Source organism: Scylla paramamosain, chromosome 4 (genome assembly GCF_035594125.1).
Source record: "Scylla paramamosain isolate STU-SP2022 chromosome 4, ASM3559412v1, whole genome shotgun sequence".
Taxonomy (NCBI): Eukaryota; Metazoa; Arthropoda; class Malacostraca; order Decapoda; family Portunidae; genus Scylla; species Scylla paramamosain.
This window is the reverse complement of record NC_087154.1, coordinates 3795001-3815000: the sequence shown is the minus strand read 5'-3', so window position 1 is coordinate 3815000 and position 20000 is coordinate 3795001. Positions and strand designations below refer to the sequence as shown.

At 44.1% G+C, this 20000-nt stretch overlaps 2 protein-coding genes across 2 annotated transcripts in view; both read right to left on the bottom strand.

Annotated features, from left to right (window-relative positions):
• Positions 1–1841: 1841 nt before the first annotated feature.
• LOC135098642 (larval cuticle protein 16/17-like) lies at positions 1842–4029 on the bottom strand. Its single transcript, XM_064000999.1, has 3 exons — positions 3873–4029; positions 2233–2471; positions 1842–2150 (listed from the first exon to the last, which is right to left on the bottom strand). Exons 1-3 carry the CDS (start codon positions 3879–3881, stop codon positions 1940–1942), a joined length of 459 nt encoding a protein of 152 aa, XP_063857069.1. The 5' UTR covers positions 3882–4029; the 3' UTR covers positions 1842–1939.
• Positions 4030–5133: 1104 nt separating this feature from the next.
• The window catches only part of LOC135097598 (uncharacterized), a 14990-nt gene continuing 123 nt past the window's right edge, over positions 5134–20000 (bottom strand). The window contains exons 1-7 of the mRNA XM_063999527.1: positions 19844–20000; positions 18744–18955; positions 18163–18374; positions 14664–14850; positions 7413–7611; positions 5836–6104; positions 5134–5516 (exon numbers count right to left, since the gene is read on the bottom strand). The exon at positions 19844–20000 is cut by the window's right edge and continues 123 nt beyond it. Coding sequence (XP_063855597.1) covers positions 5270–5516; positions 5836–6104; positions 7413–7611; positions 14664–14850; positions 18163–18374; positions 18744–18955; positions 19844–19852 — 1335 coding nt within the window. The 5' untranslated portion in view covers positions 19853–20000 and the 3' untranslated portion in view covers positions 5134–5269. The remainder of the gene's footprint in view (positions 5517–5835; positions 6105–7412; positions 7612–14663; positions 14851–18162; positions 18375–18743; positions 18956–19843) is intronic.

The window sequence follows — 20000 nt, the reverse complement described above, 5'->3', positions numbered from 1 at the left end:
GAGACCCAAATAGCATTCACTAGCAACTGCAAAAAAAATAAAATAAATAACTGAGGTAAGGTGCAGAAATGTTTGAGAATGCCGTAGCTTGGAACATGACAATAAGGCTTGTGTTCCTAAATGTTTTGGCGTATTATCAGTACTGATTTCAGAGGCTACACAGGTGAAAGGTCAAGTTGTCACGTTTTTTTTTTTCTTAATGTTAATGTAAGATTATCATTAAACTATCGCTTGAATTACGAAAACAGCCTTTGAAAACCCCAGTAATTTTTACATCATTAGTACTATCTGCAGAGGCTACACAGATGATTAGTCAAGTTTCTCATGTGTTTTTCTTTTTGTAAGAGTAAAATTCTTGTTAAACTCTCGCTTGAATTATTAAAACCGCCTTGGGAACCCACATTAACTTCCACTTCATTAGTATACTATTTTCTATGACTACACAAATAAATAATAAGTTCTCATGTGTTTTCCCTAATCTCAGTGTCTAATTCTTGTTAAACCGTCGCTTGAATCATGAAAACACTCTTTGAAAACCCGAGTAACTTCCACTTCAGTCTATTAAAACTCGAAATAAGACGCAAGAACGCCTAAAAATAGGAGCCTATAAGCGACTGGGAGAGTGAGAGCGGAGCAGGCCAGGAAGCTGTAAGGAAAACGAGGCCGCCTCTTCAGGGAGGACTTGTGTATTTGTGTAATTGTGGCGAGTGATATGAAGGCGTGCAGTGTGGGATTAAGTATTATTGTCCAGCCTGTTTGTGCTCATTGAAGGAACTCAAGTGCAGAGGTGAAGTAATGGTAGAAGTAGTGGGATGTATACTCTTCGTGACTGGTATAGAGGGATGGTATGGTCTCTCTCTCTCTCTCTCTCTCTCTCTCTCTCTCTGTAAGTGACTAAGTTAATCACTTATGCTTCAAATATCACAAACAATAATCCAAGCATAATGGCAGAGGAAAATGTGAAGGCTATAAAGTAAGTCACGCTACACATGACAGCTCTTGAACACATAATTAACTTCTTGTCATTCATCATTATCCGTAACCTTTTCTCCTCATGAAATTCACTGATACTGTATTCACCACATTCTTACTAAGCTCGCTCCATACATTTACAACCTCTGTGAAGACTTCTATGGGGCAACAGATATAGCTAATACTTACTATATACGCAATATTCCTGTATCCAGGACAAAGCTCACACTGCTTAAGGTAGTGTTGAATGACTAGGGTGATGGTGGACAGCAAGGAAGCTTAGCAGAAGGTGGACAGTGAGGGAAGAGCAACTCGCCTCGGGATAACGGCGGGGGTGACTGAGGCCTCACTGAAGCGTCGTGAACAAACCGAGAGTCGAGGTTCTGTTGAAGTTTCTTTCTCAGCTGTTCACTGCTCTGCTCACTTTGTTTGTTCTTTGGAACGAATGACTATTAGGCACCAAGGCAGTACAGTGGGATAGATTACTTCATCATAATATGAAAGAAATTATTGGTTTGCAGGTTACTGTAAAGTAAAGAGAAGACGGGAGGCAAGTAAGCGCTAAGCACCAGGTCGTGATGCCAACCACTATTTATTTGACGCTTCATAGTAATATTTATTCGTTCACTATTCAGGACAGACAACTGCATTTGCAGGTTTCCGCTCCTTTTTTCAATAATATACTGCCGATTATTTAAGATGACTTACAGTAAGAAAATATTTTACAAGAGAGGAAATAAGTGCTTGTCTTCGCCTGTCTGAGGTTGTATGGCAAGTTTACATGTTAGATGTTTACTTCCTCGCCACGGGATGGCATGACGGGTGAAATAGGAAGTGAATGTATCTCGGGAGAAGTAAAAATACATAAATACAGTTGAAAGAATTATTATTAAATAGTTTGTGGTACTGAATGAATTAAATTACTGGGTCGACGTGCGGTATGGAATGTGATTCATGGCGGGATCTTTTAGCGGGCGTAAGTGGGAGGTGGAGCTGGGGTGCCGTACTGGGCCTTGGCTGCGTCCTCCTCGGCAGCCTTAGCGATCTGGTCCAGCACAAACTGGGGGATCGGGTGGGGGAAGGCGGGGGCCACGGGCAGCAGGTCAGACTCGGGCTGGAAGCCGTTCTCGTTGGCGACGAACTTGACGACAACAGGAGTGCCTTCAGGGGCGGTGTAGCTGAGAAGGAAGCGGCAATTAGCAACAAACAGTCCAGCAATAATCTTATAAAGCAAGTCATACCGAGGATAGAGTGACTTACGAGTACTGGCCGGCTGTCACTATTGCTCCCTCGGGTCCATCGGGACTTCCGGATTCAGACAGCACGATGCCATTCTCGGCCTCCACATCCAGGGTGTACTTGCCGTCGGGGCCTTGAGTGCGTTCGTCCTTCAGGATCTTGACTGGTACAGGGGGAGGAGCGTAGCCGTAGGAGGGTGTCTCGTGGGATTCAGGGACGGGGGTGGCCACGGCCACGGCAAGCAAGGCGGCAAGGATTACCTGCAGGACCAAACGTTAATTGCTTACTATATGTTCTGCCGGTGAAAGATATTCCTGTCCCTAAAAGATAAAGAACGAAATATATAAACAACCACTAAATTTTAGAGAAATTTCTAAATATATGAATAAAGACTCAGCAACCTTCACTGTTCACGGCATAATGTTAAGCACCTTCACTACTAGCAGTGTTATCGTGACAGTAAGGGGACCTGCCCTCTCCACCTGCCCCACGGTGCCATCACTGACCTCTGCTTAGCGAAATGAGACGCCTGACGGTGACACGAGGCGGAGATTTAGTGACATCGAACAGATATTTTGATATGAATTTCTCCTTCTCTTCCTTTTTATCCTATTCATTACCTTTCTCATCATCAAATTAATACGAAAGCTAATAAATTTAAACGGAATTCGTCAGGAAGGGCACTGTATGATGAATGACTCTAGCAAACCTAGCCAGTAATGTCTTGTGTTGGGTGGCTGCACCCAGCTGGTGTCAGATGGCAGTCTGTACTGTAAGACTGCATTAGCAACAATTTAGTACAGCTGTAGTGTGTGGGACTAAGACAAAAGTAACGTTAAAAGAAGTAAGTTGAACAATTCTGCACCAATGAGTGTCACAGCAGCCACGATCCCAAGTCAGGGCAGCCTCCGCCCAAGCCAATCATGAGTGTTGACTAATCGGACTATCCGTAATGGCTCACCGTCTGGAAATCCATATAAGGCGCATGTCTAGAGAGGTAAATAAAAGAGAAAATGCTATGAAGATAGTAAAGTCTCATAGAACCTACACACAAGACACAAGATTACTAAAGCACCTTGGTAACCATGAAATCCCACAACTGAGTTTGCTAATAACAGTGGTAAGCACCAGTCGCAATAAGGTATTCCAGTCAGAATCGGGCACGTGCCACGATCTTCATTACTCCCACCAGGTAAAGAATACAATGGTTGTGGGAAGCCTTGTTGGAATATGAAATCACTAGCATTTCTTTACGAAGACAGCCAATTGCCCCTAATACTAACACCATCCTGGAATTCTCATTAAGTTATCTTTCGTCAGTAGTTTCCCTCCCTTTGCCTACGATGTTGCTAAGATATTACGGAGCAGCAGCCAGCAACATACGGAGTCTGTAAATATCTCACAGGCGCTAGTGGTGTTCAGTTCAAGAGCAACGCTGTTTTACTGTGAGATATTTGTGTTCTTAGGCCACAGGAACAGCTTTCCTCCTTAGCCTTGCCGAGTTTCTTCTATGTTCACTCTTGCAAAAAATATCTCTCAGTAAAAAGCGAGGTTCAGTGAAAGACCAACACTGTTTTTTGCTGTGAGAGGTTTGTGTTCTGAGGCCTCGACAACAGTCTCCCTCCCCGAGCTGTGTTCACTCTCGGAGCTGCTATACTCACACACTTCATCTTCGCACTGAGGTGACACTTCGGTTGTCTCTGTCAATCGGTACACGGGTATATATACACAAGTGAAAGGGATAGTGCCCTTGGTAAGCATAGCTGCTCTCTTTTATCTGTTAGAGTTCGTTATTCTTGTGTCCAGCCTGCTCTTTGTGAGTCTCCGTCTGAGCCTTCTAGTGGCAAGCAGCCTGAAAGAAAAAGTCACGCCCTGTTTTCCTTTCGCTCTATTTCATCTGCAAAACATAGACGAAATGATGATTTTAAAGTTCTTTCACTACAAAAATCTGGCACCTTCACGGTAAGTACTTTCTACTACGTAATGCAATGTCTTGGTTGTCCGACCACGTCTGTATCGGATCGCTCCGTACATGCAAATATGCCTGCGTCTGCGCACCTCATGCACCGCTTTCTTCCTTTACTCTTAGTGTCTGCAGCAACAATCCTCCAGTGGAACCTCATGTCCTGCTGATTCACTGATACTGTTTACAAGTATGGCGGTTAGAATCACCGCGAGGATCCTCCTGAAGATGATGAGCTTAGCAGCTGTGTGTTTCTTGATCAAAAGATGCATAGCGCTAGCCAGTGACTGTCAGTAATAAAGATAAGATACAACGCCTACTGTTGTGTACATCTTCTGTTCATTGTTGATTAAGTCTCCATGGTTTGTTGTAATGATGGATCATAATAATAAATGCATGCATTCTGTGTAACCTATTCAGGCAGTGTGGCGAGGAGTTACATGTTTCTATTAGCGTTTTATTACGAAGCGAACGTAATGTGTTCTCAGATGACATTATCCTATTGTTCTCTTCTTGTTGAACTAAGACAACAAATATGTTAAGATGCTTACTATATACGTACAAATTGGGGGAACATTTATCACCTATATAAAGCTAATGGTGATATGGTTTCTTAAATAACTGGTTAACACGTTGATCGACTAATTGATTTGATGGTTGCTTGGTGGTTTAGGGCGGTGAATCCCTAAAGGCTGTTACCTCTTATTTTAAGACAACGAGGTGTGTGTTTGTGCTGCTTGCCTCAATAGCTTATGATTATGCCGTGTCGGGATCAGTCATTTGCCTGGCACATTAATACACTTTAACACAGGACACCATGCTGCTCAGGGTTTTGGAGTGTACCAACAGCATCATTTTAGGTAATAGATACCCTTAATATTTTCCAAGCAATGCAGTTTTGGAAAGGTGGAGGAGGGAGGAGGAAGGGATGGCGAGCACTCGGTAACAAAACGACAATAGATGATGCCACACATTCATTCATAATAATTATTAGTCTCGTACATAACATGCTCACAGTTTGTCAGATAAGAAAATAAATACTGTACATTTACATCAGGTGGTTGCGAGATTCAGGTGCGCCGGTGCGGTGCCTCGTTACTGAGGACTGCCGTACTTGAGGGAAGGGGAAGGTGCTGGCTTAGAATAGGATTGAACTTCTGAAGCCTCTGCGCGGGCGCGAGCGGCGTCCTCCTCGGCAGCGAAGGCGATCTGGTCCAACACAAACTGAGGGATTTCATGCGGGAACTCGGGAGCCACGGGCAACAGGGGTGACTCTGGCTGGAAACCGTTCTCGTCAGCCACGAACTTCACCTCCACCAGGGTACCGTCAGGGGCGGTGTATCTGTGGATTTAAGAATATGATCGAAGCTGCGAGATGGCCTGTCCGTAAGAGTCCCTGTATGAAGCATGCCTACCTGTTTCCACCTATCATTCCTATCCATAAATATACTTTTAAAGTTCCCTGATTATTCGTCACTGACAACTTGATACCGAGTCTGTTCCATTCATCTACCTCTCTATTTGTGTGTCATTCCATAGCTAGGTGATGATAAAAGGTTGTATGGTTACTACACACAACAAGAAGTTACAATACAGTGAAAATCGTAATACACCGCTGATGTATGGGTGGGTACGGCACTGGGCGAGGCACTGATACTCACGAGTATCTTCCTGCCTTAATGACAGAGCCATCGGGGCCTTCAGGAGTGCCAGACTGGGAGAGGGTGATGCCGTTGCCGGTCTCCACGTCCACGGAGTAGCGGCCGTCTTCCTCCATGACGCGGTCGTCTCTCAGGATGGGCACCACCTCCACCATCTCATAAGAGTCATCTCTGGCAGACGCGGCAGGGGAGCCGTAAGTAGATTTGGGCTCGGGGATGGTGTACTGGGGGGCAGCAACGGCCACAGCGGCCAGGGCGGCGATGATGGCCTGGGAAGGTGCGAGACACATGATCTAGTTGTGTGGATTGTGTGACGTTGCTCCGAGAAAAAAAAAAATAAAATAAAATAAATAAATAAATAAAATAAAATAAAATAAATAAAAAAAAGATTAAAGATTGACCAAAGCCAGCTCCTGATGAACTTATGAAACAGTTGAATTAATAAAACAAACTGAAATACACACACACACACACACACACACACACACACACACACACACACATAACAAACCTATCCACTCACCAGAGTAACATGAGATGATATAAGTCAGCGCTCTCCATTAATATGAAGCGAATTATATTGCTAATAAATAGTTCACTGAATAACACCATGGGAGCTAAGCACAACCAAAGCTACGAAAAGAGATTCATCAAGTTCACCGACATGTACAAAAACCACCACCAGGTCCACCATCACCATCACCAATCCCCATCACCACATGTACTTACACCATTCCTTTCATGATATTTCCCTATCCCTTAGACATCTCACATCCGATCCACTCATCTTCACCAGCCAGTCTTCTCTCACCCTCTGTACACGTCCAAACGATCGTAACACACCCATCTTTACTCCAACATCCATCCATCCCTGTTGCAATAGACCAATATCCCTTCATACTTCCAAATTTCTGCCTTTGTCCACACATCTTACTCTATGCATGTTCCTATGACTCGCATTCTTAAACCAATGGTGATTTAACTAAATGCAACCTTACCTAAACCCGGTGACTTTAAATGCTTGTACATGTTAATTATCGGTCATTATGATACGTTCAGTTTATTTCTTTTATTTATATACTCTGAGACTGTCCAGCGAGCCTCAAAAGCACCCTCGCTGCTCTCATTTGGGTCGTTTGAGAACCACTGCCTTAAGCACTTTTTTTTCGTCTCCCATTAGAACTATCTTCAAAAACCACAAATAATTAGTCGAGTTCATATGGGTGTGCTCTCTCTATTAACAACCCAGTATTCTTACTAAACCATCACTAGAATCATGAATGCACCTTTGAAAACAACCCCCAATAACTTCCACTAGAGCATGTTAAATGTACTCGAGATAAGACGCAAAACGTTAATGAGAATATAGTCCTTAGTCTCTTGTTATATTCACCCACCACCTCCACCTCCACTACCATTGAAAACCCACAGTAATTTCCACTAGAGCAACTAAAATCTATTGGAAGTAAACGTTTGAGAATATAATCCGCAATCTCTTCATTCTTGCTACTATGTTCAACCGCCACCATACAACCACCACCAACACCACCACCATCGCCACCACCACTAGCACTTACAAGCTTCATGGTGCTGGAGGTCCTGCTGAGGGATTGGTGGCGATAAAGCTTACCCCACCGTCTTATATAGTCGTGACGGCCACGTGGTGTTGACTGACGCCCTTGTGTGTGCGCCCTCCTGTATGCCCGGCCTTCAGTCCCTCCCTCGACAGGCTCCTTTCTCCTCCTTCCTTCGTTCTCCTCCTCCTCCTCGAATGCGCTTGCGAAATTGGGTTTTTCTTTTCTTCCTCTGTCTCCCTCCGCTAATGGTAATGCTAATATTGATACCTATACCCTGATTCCGTTGCTGGTGTAGGGAAACACTGGTAGTATTGGTGGTAGTAGTAGTAGTAGTAGTAGTAGTAGTAGTAGTAGTAGTAGTAGTAATAGTAGTAGTAGTGGTAGTAGTAGTAGTAGTAGTAATAATAGTAGTAGTAGTGGTAGTAGTAGTAATAGTAGTAGTAGTAGTAGTAGTAGTAATAGTAGTAGTAGTAGTAGTAGTAGTGAATGTGGCAGCATTAGTGATAGTTATTGCTGTGGTAAAATATTAATGATAACAGTTTAGCTCAGCAAATAAAAGATATGGGATATTTTTTTGTGATACTGGTAACACAGAAGATAGATACACGGATCAGACATGAAGAGAACTAAAAATATGACCAATGGGAGCCTTAAAGACAAGACGAAAAAGGAACAAAGAAGCGATAAGGATAAATGAGGAGCGAAGAGCGAACAGGAAGAAGTTACAAACCTCGGAATTCAGGTCATCCCAGCTTATGAACGAGAGGGAGGAGGAGGAGAAAGAGGAGGAGGGGGAAGGGGAGGAGGAGGACAGGTGGGAGGAAATCATAAATGTTCCACCGACAGTCGGAAATGCCTAGTAATGTTCCTACGGTGCTAAGTAGTGCAGTAGTCCAGTTTTGTGAGTGTCAGCGGCGAGGTGAGGTTAGGCGCTGAATCACCCCCTTCACCCATTCACTCCTTGAGCCCCGCGTTTCTACGTGACTGGGCGTGTTACGGGAAGATTCTAGCTGCTGAAAAGACCAGAGAGGCTTCATCAAGTCTGTCAGTAGCTTCTGTAGGTCAAGTTCATTTTTCTTTTGTTTTTGTTTTGTGGCAGACCTTTCCTCTTTATTTATTTATTTATACTTATTTTTTTGTGGGGAGAGGGATAAAAATACACGATTCTGAGCTTAAAATCAAATCCAGGGTTTTGTCAAGTTCGTCAGGGGGCTTCTGAAAGTTACGTTCCACTGCGATAGTACATAGTTTACCTGTTATTGTGCTATGAACACTTGCATTTAGGACGGAAATACCTGGAACTACACATTATATCCGGTGTCAAGGCGGCTTCATTTAACATTAATCTTACTGCCCTTTGCACCTTCTTTGATTCACTGCATCGTCTTAGCACAGTATTGAGCAAGAGAGAATGTTCGAAAGTCCTTCTAGGCATCATCTTTCTAGGTATCGTGCACTGATCGCTTTCGTCACGTTACCCAGTCCCCGCCGCATGACCCTCACCAGACTCGCACATTCATGTTCTTCCTGTCACCCTCCCGCAGACCACCGCCGCTCCCTGGCCCAGTTCTCCCCCAGCGTCCTCGTCCCAAGTTTCCTCGCTGGGGCAGAACGGTGAGGTGACTCGTCTGAAACCCGATATCACGGCAGCCTCCTCCTCGCATGTTGACTGATCCGAGGACTTGCCTGGTCATGATTAGTGGTTTGGCGAGAAGTGGTGCTCAAATATGTTTTCGCTCCTCAAGTCCTCGGTTAAGTGGCGTGGTAGTAAAATGAAAAGTGGATTCCAGAAGCTGCTCTAGTGTGGTCCAGTTCAGAGAGGAAATTATCAGGTGAAAGGAAACATTTGATTAACGAGGTGGTGATAGAGTTGGATTGCAGAGACTGAGGGAGGGAGGGAGAGAAGGAAGGTGCTCCAGGACGGACACTTTTCCTCCTCCTTCTCATTATCTTGTTCTTCTTGTCCTTGTTCTTACTCTTCTCCTTCTCCACCAGATAAGCCCAAGTGGTGAACAAAATTAAAAGGAACCAGACGCAACAAGTATTCGTACTAAAACTTTTGAATGCACGTTATTTTTGGTATAAGATGATTTGGTCAAGACTCGTTTTACTAATCCCCAGAATCTGGTTTCCTCACATATCAAGTTAAGGTCTTTATCACAGATGTCTTCATCACTGTTTATCTAATGAATTCCATCAAAGAAGCACAAAAATCAATAACCTCAGACGCAGTGCTTTTGTAAAACAGGGAGGGATTGCAATATGAGTCATTATCATTGATTCTTTGAGTGTTTCCATAATGCTTCACTCGTTCATGGAGAGACGCTGCGTGTAGATACTGAGGCACATTGTCACAGGAGAGAAGCCCATGTTACGCGTGTTATTTTGATCAGAAGGAACAGAATGAGATCTTAGGGTTTATCTACAGTGCCCAGTGTGAATTTCCTTTCTTCCTTCTGTCTGAGAGGTTTATGTAGCTGTGTAGGGTTTCCTCTTACCTCTGTGTGGGTTTTCAGGTACAATATTTTTACATCTTTTTTGAAAACTATGAATTCATGAATATTGGAATACCAGTAATTTATATATATATATATATATATATATATATATATATATATATATATATATATATATATATATATATATATATATATATATATATATATATATATATATATATATATATATATATATATATATATATATATATATATATATATATATATATATAAAATGAATGCATAAAATAAAATCAGACTAAATAAAAAAAAATTAGATTTTTAGAAACGCGGATTTCTTCATCTTTATTTAGATTTGGAAGAAAACCGTTAATTAATGAGTTCTGAGATACAGTTATATTTACACCTTTTGATTAACCAGTGATTCTGTTAAGGGGGACATGGACGTCAGTTTGGAGTGATACTTCTCTCTGGACGAGGTTGAGTGGCCAAAGTGATTCCCTTCAAGAAAACACTAAGAAGCTGAAACTCTATAATTATGCCATTAACGTAACATCATTTTCTACTGTCTCTGTATTTTACCATGAACAGGTTAGGAGACTGTAGCACAACCTTCCTTCTGTCATTGCCCTAACATAATTTTCTATGTTTTATGTAGCGTGCCGTAAGCAGTCAACAATAAAGTAAGTGCAACTGTACTTCTACCATTCAAGTAACTAATTTTTCTAACTCCAATGTGTCTTACTATGAGCAGTGTAGGGGACCGTAACCTAACCTCTCCTCTGGTGGGTCATGGTGCTAGTGCTTATCTCTGTCTGGTTATCTTTCAAAAAATCCCAGTGTCTTTCTCCGTTAGCCCTTGCGAGACACGACACTCCACTTACTGTCCCTAACCGGATATTATATTAATAGTTTATCATTGTAATCTTGACGGAAATTCCTGTTAGGCATTCTTGTTTTCCTGATGACCATTCCATTTTCCTTTCATAGCTAAACCGTTGTATTACGTGTGATTCATTCATTGTTTATACCCGTTCCATGATAACGATAAGGGCGAAGTAAAAAAAAAAAGATGCAAAGAGGAAAGGGGAAGGAGAAAGAGGAAGAGGAGTAGGAGTAGGAAGGAGAGAAGAAAGAGATGACAACAGTTTCTCTAGCTCTCTCTCTCTCTCTCTCTCTCTCTCTCTCTCTCTCTCTCTCTCTCTCTCTCTCTCTCTCTCTCTCTCTCTCTCTCTCTCTTTCTGACAACCTGCCAAAAAGAGAGAGAAGGAAAGAGGAAAGGAGAGAAAATAATGAGGAAAGAAATAAAACAAAAACAAGAGCGAGATGAGATGCAAATTGGAGAGGGAGAGGAAAGGAAAAGAAAGAGATGGAGGAGAAACAAGGAGAAAAAAATAAGCAGAGAGAGAGAGAGAGAGAGAGAGAGAGAGAGAGAGAGAGAGAGAGAGTGGTAATGGTCGTGGTGGAGGTGGTGCTGGTGGTGGTGGTGGTGGTGCAGGTCTGGGCGGCCGAGGCAGGGAGGTCCTGTGTTTGCTTGCCCCTGCCGAGCCCCGTCTGGGTGCTGGGCTCTTGACCTCGGCCAGGCAGGACCACCACCACCACCACCACCACACCACCACCACTACCACCACCACCTCCACCGCCGCCGCCCTCTAGCCAGGACCTGTCGGGGCGGCGCAGATTACACCAGGTCACCTCGGCTCTGAATGGCCTAAATCTTATGTCTTCCTGTGTGTGTGTGTGTGTGTGTGTGTGTGTGTGTGTGTGTGTTCTTGACTTATTAGTATATCGATGTTATCTTTCTTTCTATTCTCTTTCGTTCTTTTTTTTTTCTCTCTTTGTTTAATATTTGGTATTATTTATACGTTTTTTTTCTTTTCTTCTTTTCTTGCCATTATTATTTTTTTTGTGTGTGTATGTGCGTGCGTATGTGTGTGTTCTTGATTTATATATATTTCCATGTTATCATTTCTTGTGTTCTTTATCGCTTTGTTCTTTTTTTTTTACATTTTCATTTCGTTTGATATATAACATTATTCTTTTCTTTTTTTTTTTTTTTTTTTTTATTTTCCTGCCACTGTTTATTTTTTTTCTTTTAATATCGAGGGCTCAATGTGTGTTTGGGATTGCATACACCTCAGGGAAAGACGATAAGGGTGTTTTGGTGTGAGTAATGTGTTCTCTCCTCCACGTCCACTGTCATCACCTCTTCACTCTCTGGTAACGATCAGGCTTGTATTCTTAAACGCTTCTTCTTAAGGATTATTTTCTAAACCGCAGAGATGATTAGTCGGCTTCTCGTGGGTGGTTTTCCCCGTTAACGTAGAATCCTTGTTAAATTTAGAAGCATGAAAATACGTTCGAAAACTCTGATAATTTATATTGCAACCCTTTAAAAGAAGTTTAGATAAGAAGCCGAGACGTTTAGGAATACGGCCTTGCCACACAATACCACGAAAACTCATTAAACTAAGAATTCCGACAGAGTATGGGTGGAGCGTTTAGTTTAGTTCCTGTTGTATCAAAGCCTGGCAAGTATATTCAACATCTATTTATTTATATGTATTGCACCTGAAACTGCCAAATTCCATCCAAACCGCTTTCTTTCTGAATCTGGCTTCCCTCAAAGAGTTAGGGAAGCAATCAAACCGTAAAATTCAATCTGGAATAGAGTTCAGGCAGAGGATTGGCCGCACACCAGAAGAGGAAGGCGGTAACTCTTACCCTGAACTTGCACAGAGACGGGTGGACCAATAGAACAGACTTAAACCTGAAGCCTCGCTGGGTATCGCTGGGTATCTCTGATTATGGCAAGACAGGTTGTGTGGAGCTTCATCCTGGCGTTCAGAATATCCTATTTTCACACCTCTCAACCTCGTTCTCTTTTCCCCTTACCTCCTCCCACCACCAGCTAAATTGATCTCACAACCTGCTAATACTTGTCCTCCTCCCTTCCTCCTCCTTCTCCTCGTCCTCCCATCTTCATCATAAATTATAGTGGTAATCCTCTAACTAGACCACCGCCACCACCACCACCTGCATCTTCACCACCACCACCACCACCAGCACACCTCTAAGGCATCTTCCCGTTCCTCTGTCCCACGCAGGCTGCCTCACATTACAAATTGCACACGAAAGTCTCCCGCCCTATCACGACCACATCTTTCTTATAGTCCCCCATCCACTTTACTCCCGGTGCAGTTTTCCTCCACCGCCACCACTCCTATGCGCCTCCCCTCCCTTCCTTTCTCCCCCCGAACATCCCTCCTAGTAGCGGATCCCTCTCCTCTCCCCGCCAAGTCCCACCACCATCACCACTGCAATCATTCTTCCCGTCCAGTACATATACCTTCGTCTACTGTGCTTATATTTGTCCTCTGATGGCACTGCACAGCTGCCCTTCATCTTCGTTACCATTTTCTCTCTCTCTCTCTCTCTCTCTTGCGTTGCTTATTATCACGTCTAGCATGCTGCCGTCCTGTCCACCACATCACCACCACGACCACGCTTACACGCTTACCTCCACTTCCACCACCACTGCCCTCACAAACTCTTCACAACCTCCGCAACCACAGTCGTCCATCCTCTCTCTCTCTCTCTCTCTCTCTCTCTCTCTCTCTCTCTCTCTCTCTCTCTCTCTCTCTCTCTCTCTCTCTCTCAGTCCGTCACACCCACTGATAGGTGTTAATGAGCTGAGTGAGATAAGATGTAGGAACAGGACGCATTTGCAGAAGGAGGAGGAGGAGGAGGAGGAGTAGGAGGGGAGGAAGGAAGGCACGGCATTGACTAAATTTTCCCTTAGGGTGCTGGTGACATATTTATGAATCTAATAATAATGGTATGATTTTTACCTGATTGGTTTTGAATAATCCTGCTCTGTTGAACATGTTCCCCGGTCTCTTTCTTATTGAACCCAAGCGATATTTGGAAAAGGCGTGGAAGCATCGCGAATATTTTTATCTCTTATTCAATGTTCTCTTTTTTTTTCCCCGCAAAGTTGTTAAGATAGGCACATCTGACGGTCGTTTCTCAGCCCAGGGTAGAATAATGCAGATAGTGAGACACCTTGTTAAAAGTAGGATGAGGTGGATTATTGGATTACAAAGATTCTATAATGACCAGCAAACCTACGCGCTGATCCCTGGCAGAGGTGTGTGAGCTGACTGAAGATTTGCAACGTATTAACATAAAAGAGAAGATAGTACAGGAGAAAGTTGGAGGAGGGCGAGGACGTGGAGGAGAAGTATAGGAGGAGGAGAAAATCACACAGGTTTGCATAGGATAACCAAACATTAACAGACTTTTGGGTCCTTGCATGGTTGTTAAGGAGTTGCTTCTAATTGTCTACTAGTTAGAGAGGTAGGTTAGAGTAACAGAGGAAAGAACAACATACTCGTAGCAAAAAAAAACAGGATAACGTAGCAAAGGACGAAGAGGAGAAAGATGATGAGGAGGAAGAGGAGGAAAAACTGTAAATTATTTGTCAGGGAAGGGAATACGATAGAACAAGGCAGGAGAAGGAGAAGGAGGAGGAGGAGGAGTAGGGGAAGGAAGAGGACGATGAGGACAAGGAGGAGAAAGAGGACAAGTAGTAGGACTAAAACGAGGAGAAAGACGAGGAGGAGGAAGAGGAAAACTAGTTGGACGAAGATGAAGAGGAGAGAAAGAATTACTTAAAAGAATCATATAAGGAGGAGGAGGAATAGGAGAAAGAAGAGGAGGAAGAGACAGAAGGGAGAAGAGGGGACAGAAGGAGGAGAAGACTGGCTAATCTTGGCGTTCCCTATCTAACTCTTGCTCCACCCTCGAGGTTTGCCGCTCTGGGTACACGCTTAGCCTCAGGAAGTGTGCTGACTTTCTCATACCAGCTGGATGCGGAATTTTTAGTACTGGGACGAAAAAGTCATTAAGCGGCAAATACATAGCCTCTACATTCTCAGAAACCACTGCACTGCCAAGCTGATAGCCACGCTCCGCCACTGGGAGAGCAGACGCAGACACAGGCAGACATCCACCACAACATACTAGACTTTCTCCCACCCCGCGGTCGAATTTCATTTTAAAGGTATAATTTTTTCTATGTAGTAACATGCATATAGAAACATGATCTCTCCTGGCTGGCCCGGAATGGAGTTGTCAGTCTTAAGTTTGGGTCTAGTAGTGGGAGGAGGTCCGGTCGCTTCCCTCGCCGCTGTGTACGTGAAGGCTGTGGTTTGGATAGCGTGTGTTTGTCGTGCGTGCTTTAAGTGATGCTGGTGGATGCATGTAATGTGTTGCCAGCTATTCTCCAGGTGACGCGTACACGATGGAACACAGGGGAAGAACAAGCAGAGAGAGAGAGAGAGAGAGAGAGAGAGAGAGAGAGAGAGAGAGAGAGAGAGAGAGAGAGAGAGAGAGAGAGAGAGAGAAAGAGAGAGAGAATATAAAATAGGAAAGAAAACAGGGAAGGTAAACAAAGAAAAACAGCAACGGATAAATGGTTCAATAGACACGAAATCAAGGAAAGAGAAATGAAAAGAAGCTTACGAATATACGAACACTTCAGCACAAAACGTTCAGTCCGTGGCGAGAGATTGCACGCTCCAGCCTCACAAAATGCAAGCCTTGTGTCGTCAGGTCACGCGAGGACTGAGTGAGGGACGGGCAGGTCAGGAATCAGAGAGACAGGCAGGTTCAGGCATCCGCAAGGCGACGTCCTCTGCTTTAAATATTGTGCTGCAGATTTTGCGGAGCGAGTCTCCTTAAGAGGGAGCTGAGAGTGCGACTAACTGGGTGATGGGCGTGGCCAGGGGAGCTTCCTCGGGGAATGCAATATAATGCCATTTAGAATACATTTAAAATTAATAGCTCAATAAGTCTATATAAAATAATGGAGGATATTCAGAACGGAGAGGAATGAAAACACTTAAAACCATTGAAAATATACCTAATGTGAACAGCTCAGTAAGTCTAGAGTATAACAGTGAAGGATATTTATATTTAGGGCAAAAAGGAGGAAATACAGTTAACACCATTAGAAATATATTTAGAATCAATGATATATCCACAACATAAGGGGTGATTTATATAATGAAGCGAGAGGAACAAGCACTCCTTGTTACACTAATGTAAGAAAACAAAATTAGAATATCTCACAAATGCTTATCAATACAGGATTATTTAAAGGAACATGATTGATAATGGACAAAAAAAAAAAAAATACTGATTCATACAATATTTAACCTTTACATAATATTCCTGATACATATAAATTCTTATCAATGTTCCATAATATCTGAACATCGTGCTGCCGTGCTGAAATCAGAAATTTATGCTTTCATGGCCGCCGGTCTCGGCGCGGGCCTGTGCTGGTTCGCCGACGCTGTCCGGAAATTAAACCTGTACTTTTTTTTTTTTTTTTTATCTTTATGGTTGGGGTGAGGGAGGCAGTAAATCGGTGTCAAGGAAGCGTTTGAGGCTGAGTCACGCGAGGGGCGTTGTAGGAAAGAACTAACATTATTGACATTTATCGCCGTTATCTGTACCAAGAATATTTTATTACTACTACTACTACTACAACTACTACTACTACTACTTATGATAGTTTGTATATATGAGTTCATTTTCTTTTCTTATATTATGTATTGTAATTATTACTACATGTATTATTGTATACCATTTATTTATTTATTTACTTACTCACGAGACGCTTCTCATCTTTCTTCTGTCTGCTGGCCTCCGACGTCTTCCCGCGCGCCTATTCAGTCACAGCTTGCTTCGGCCCTGGCTAGTCGGTCTTGGCTGTGCACTATGCCTCTGTATCGTGGTTCTTTTAATATACTGCAGCTGTTTGCCATTGCTCCGTGAAGCCTTGTTTACGCGGCCAGGACACAGCGTCTAGGAGATCCCACAGCTGGGCCGCGAATGTTGTTGGTCCAAAACAATATTGGGGCAAAAAATCTCTCTCCACCTTATGCGGACCAGTTAGTGGCGACTGTCAGCCGGCGACTCCGGGTGTGTCCTCCTCGGCACGACACCCCTCAGCGCGTGACTACAACGGTAACAATAGCGACATCATTATCAACTGCTGCTACTACTACTAGTACTGTTACCACTACCACTACTACTACTGCTACTACTATATGCAAGGGAGATCCTGCTTAAAGGACTGATAGATATACAGATAACTCAAATATTTAGATCTATTATTCATGCAGTTTTATAAGTTTTGGCAATAAAATTTCTCAACTTCTAAACTTATACATCATCTCAACCACCACCACCACCACCTACTACTACTACTACTACTACTATACTACTAACTACTATTACTACTACTCCTACTACTACTACTACTACTACTACTACTACTACTACTACTACTACTACTTGTATCACTTCAAAATTATCACGAGAAGAGAAATAAAATAATAACAACAGAAACATGAACATGGAGAGAGAGAGAGAGAGAGAGAGAGAGAGAGAGAGAGAGAGAGAGAGAGAGAGAGAGAGAGAGAGAGAGAGAGAGATAAATGGAAGACTGGGAACAAAACTCGCACTCAATAAATAAATGAGACAGAATAATAATAGTAAATAGAATACTCTCTCTCTCTCTCTCTCTCTCTCTCTCTCTCTCTCTCTCTCTCTCTCTCTCTCTCTCTCTCTCTCTCTGTCTCTCTCTCTCTCTCTCTCTCTCTCTCTCTCTCTCTCTCTCTCTCTCTCTCTCTCTCTCTCTCTCTCTCTCTCTCTCTCTCTCTCTCTCTCTCTCTCTCTCTCTCTCTCTCTCTCTCTCTCTCTCTCTCTCTCTCTCTCTCTCTCTCTCTCTCTCTCTCTCTCTCTCTCTCTCTCTCTCTCTCTCTCTCTCTCTCTCTCTCTCTCTCTCTCTCTCTCTCTCTAAGTGGTCCGGGGATTAACGTGTGGAGATACAGCTGCTCTTTGGCCTTCCATGTATAGCCGAAGGAAGGAAGGGCAACTTTGAGGGACTTTTGTTTATGTAGGTGACCCTTATGTGTGTGTGTGTGTTTGTGTGTGTGTGTGTGTGTGTGTGTGTGTGTGTGTGTGTGTTTCTTCCCCGATGTGACGTCCTCAAGTTATAGCCTGGGTCGTTGTCTTCACATTTCTCGCTGTTACCTGGCCCCGAGTTGACAAACTCCTCATGTCGTGGTTGGGTAATGAGACAAAGACTTGAGATTCATGCTTATATTTGCCCAGCACTCAGACCATCACTCACTCACACGTATAAATAAATATGACTGACATGCTCCAAGATTATCAGCGTCGGAAGGAGTCACCTAATTAGCGGCTGGAAGATTAGTTGTAACTGTAGGCACCCTCCTCGCTGCTGAGCTCACCGCGGGCGCGGGCGGCGTCCTGCTCAGCTGCAAAGGCGATCTGGTCCAGCACGAACTGGGGGATGGGGTGGGGGAACTCGGGGGCCACAGGGAGCAGAGGAGACTCAGGCTGGAAACCGTTCTCGTTGGCCACGAACTTCATTTCCACCCTGGTGCCGTCAGGAGCAGTGTATCTGTGGGAGCATTCCAGCATCACAACCACAAGGCCTCTTCTAATTACCTGGTACTGATAAAGTCAAGCCTCTTTTCTCATTATCGGTATTGTAAAGTGACGCACGATGCGTCAGATAGCAGTGTTTTTTGTCCACTCTCATACGTCTTACTCATGATGCAGCAGCAGCAGCAGCATTGAGCAAAATAAATGATAACACAATTTTCAGATATTTTTAGACCAAGAACCGGTTTATCACAATAGTTTTTCCTTTGGAACATAAATAAAGCATTATGCAAACTACGTCACAAGCAAAGAGCTTCTCTTTGACGGTAAACACACAAAACTGCACCGATGCTTTGCACAAGAAAATATTCCGGAGTTTACTCACGAGTAATGTCCGGCTTTGTTGATGGCGCCGGTGTCGTCTCCCGGTGAGCCGGACTGGGAGTGGCTGATGCCGTTCCCAGTCTCGAACTCATAGTTGTACCTGCCGTCGTCCTCCTGGATGCGGTCGTACTTCAGGATGGGCGCCTCCTTCTCGCTGGAGGTGTCGTATGTGGGGGCGGCGAGGGCCACGGAGGCCAGGAGGGTGACGATCACCTGTGGGGAAACACCTGTGGTTCTAGAAAAGTTTCCTTTCATTGTAAAACCGCGCCGCGTTACGTTGTGTCGGTATAAGATTCACGGAACACTCCGTTGCAAGATATCACAAGGAACAAGAGCGAATAGCTCAACGATGTAGTCTTCGAAAATTGAAGACGTGATTTTGCTTCACGGAATTAAGTGTTCGATCAAAACTTAAGACCGTGCTTTGTCCGCAACGAGGAAAATCAAGGAACTCTGTTGTGGCGAGGAGAGAAAATGTATCTAGTGTCAACTCGAGGGATCCAGTCAGCTAGCTGGGCGTCGGGGAGCAGGTGCAGACAAACGGCGGCGCGCTGGTCAGGTGCTTGTCTGTTTCTCGGGTCCCTTCGTCTGTGACAGTGTCCATCCCTTCCCAGTGACAGTGTATGATCAGATCTCTATGGGGAAGATCTGCACACCGGACTTATAGTGTGTGTGGTCACGGCAGGTCCTCAGAGTTGTGTGGGGAGAGAAAACCAAGCCGGTGCCGAGCCAAGAGAGACGCCTGCTGCTGCAGGTGTTCGCGGCCCCTCGCTCTGGTAACAAACTTTCGAGCGGTTTTGAAGTATGTAATCAGTCAAAGTCAGTTTCTTGCACTGTCTGTCGCGAGTGGATGATGGATGCGTTTATCGGGCAGGAATGCGTTTACGGCCCCGCGAGCTGCCTTGAACACGGCAAGTCAATCTTTAGTTATCACAAAATGAGCAATTCTGTACCAGCACTGCTCGTACTGATGTGCATTATTTATGGTGTGTCGGCGCGCGGAGCAGTGCGACTTGTATCACTCAAGACGTGGAGGCTCAAGCACCTCCTCGCGCCGCCTGTGTTATCACTGCTGCAAGTAAGACTAGTGTGTCGACTCACAAAGTGCATGATGCTGAGTGCTGTGGTCAGTGACTGATGCCAGCACCTCGGTGGCCGGATCTTTTATAGCGGGAGCCTGGAGCGCTGCCTCGTCATACCTCACAGGGGGGAGGGAACGCCCTTGGCAGGCACGTCCTACCCTTCACTCCTGCCCTAC

Coding starts and splice junctions, on each gene's coding strand:
- LOC135098642 (XM_064000999.1), bottom strand. Junction 2,151..2,232: donor GTGACAGCCGGCCAGTACTC/GTAAGTCACTCT, acceptor CTTCCTTCTCAG/CTACACCGCCCCTGAAGGCA.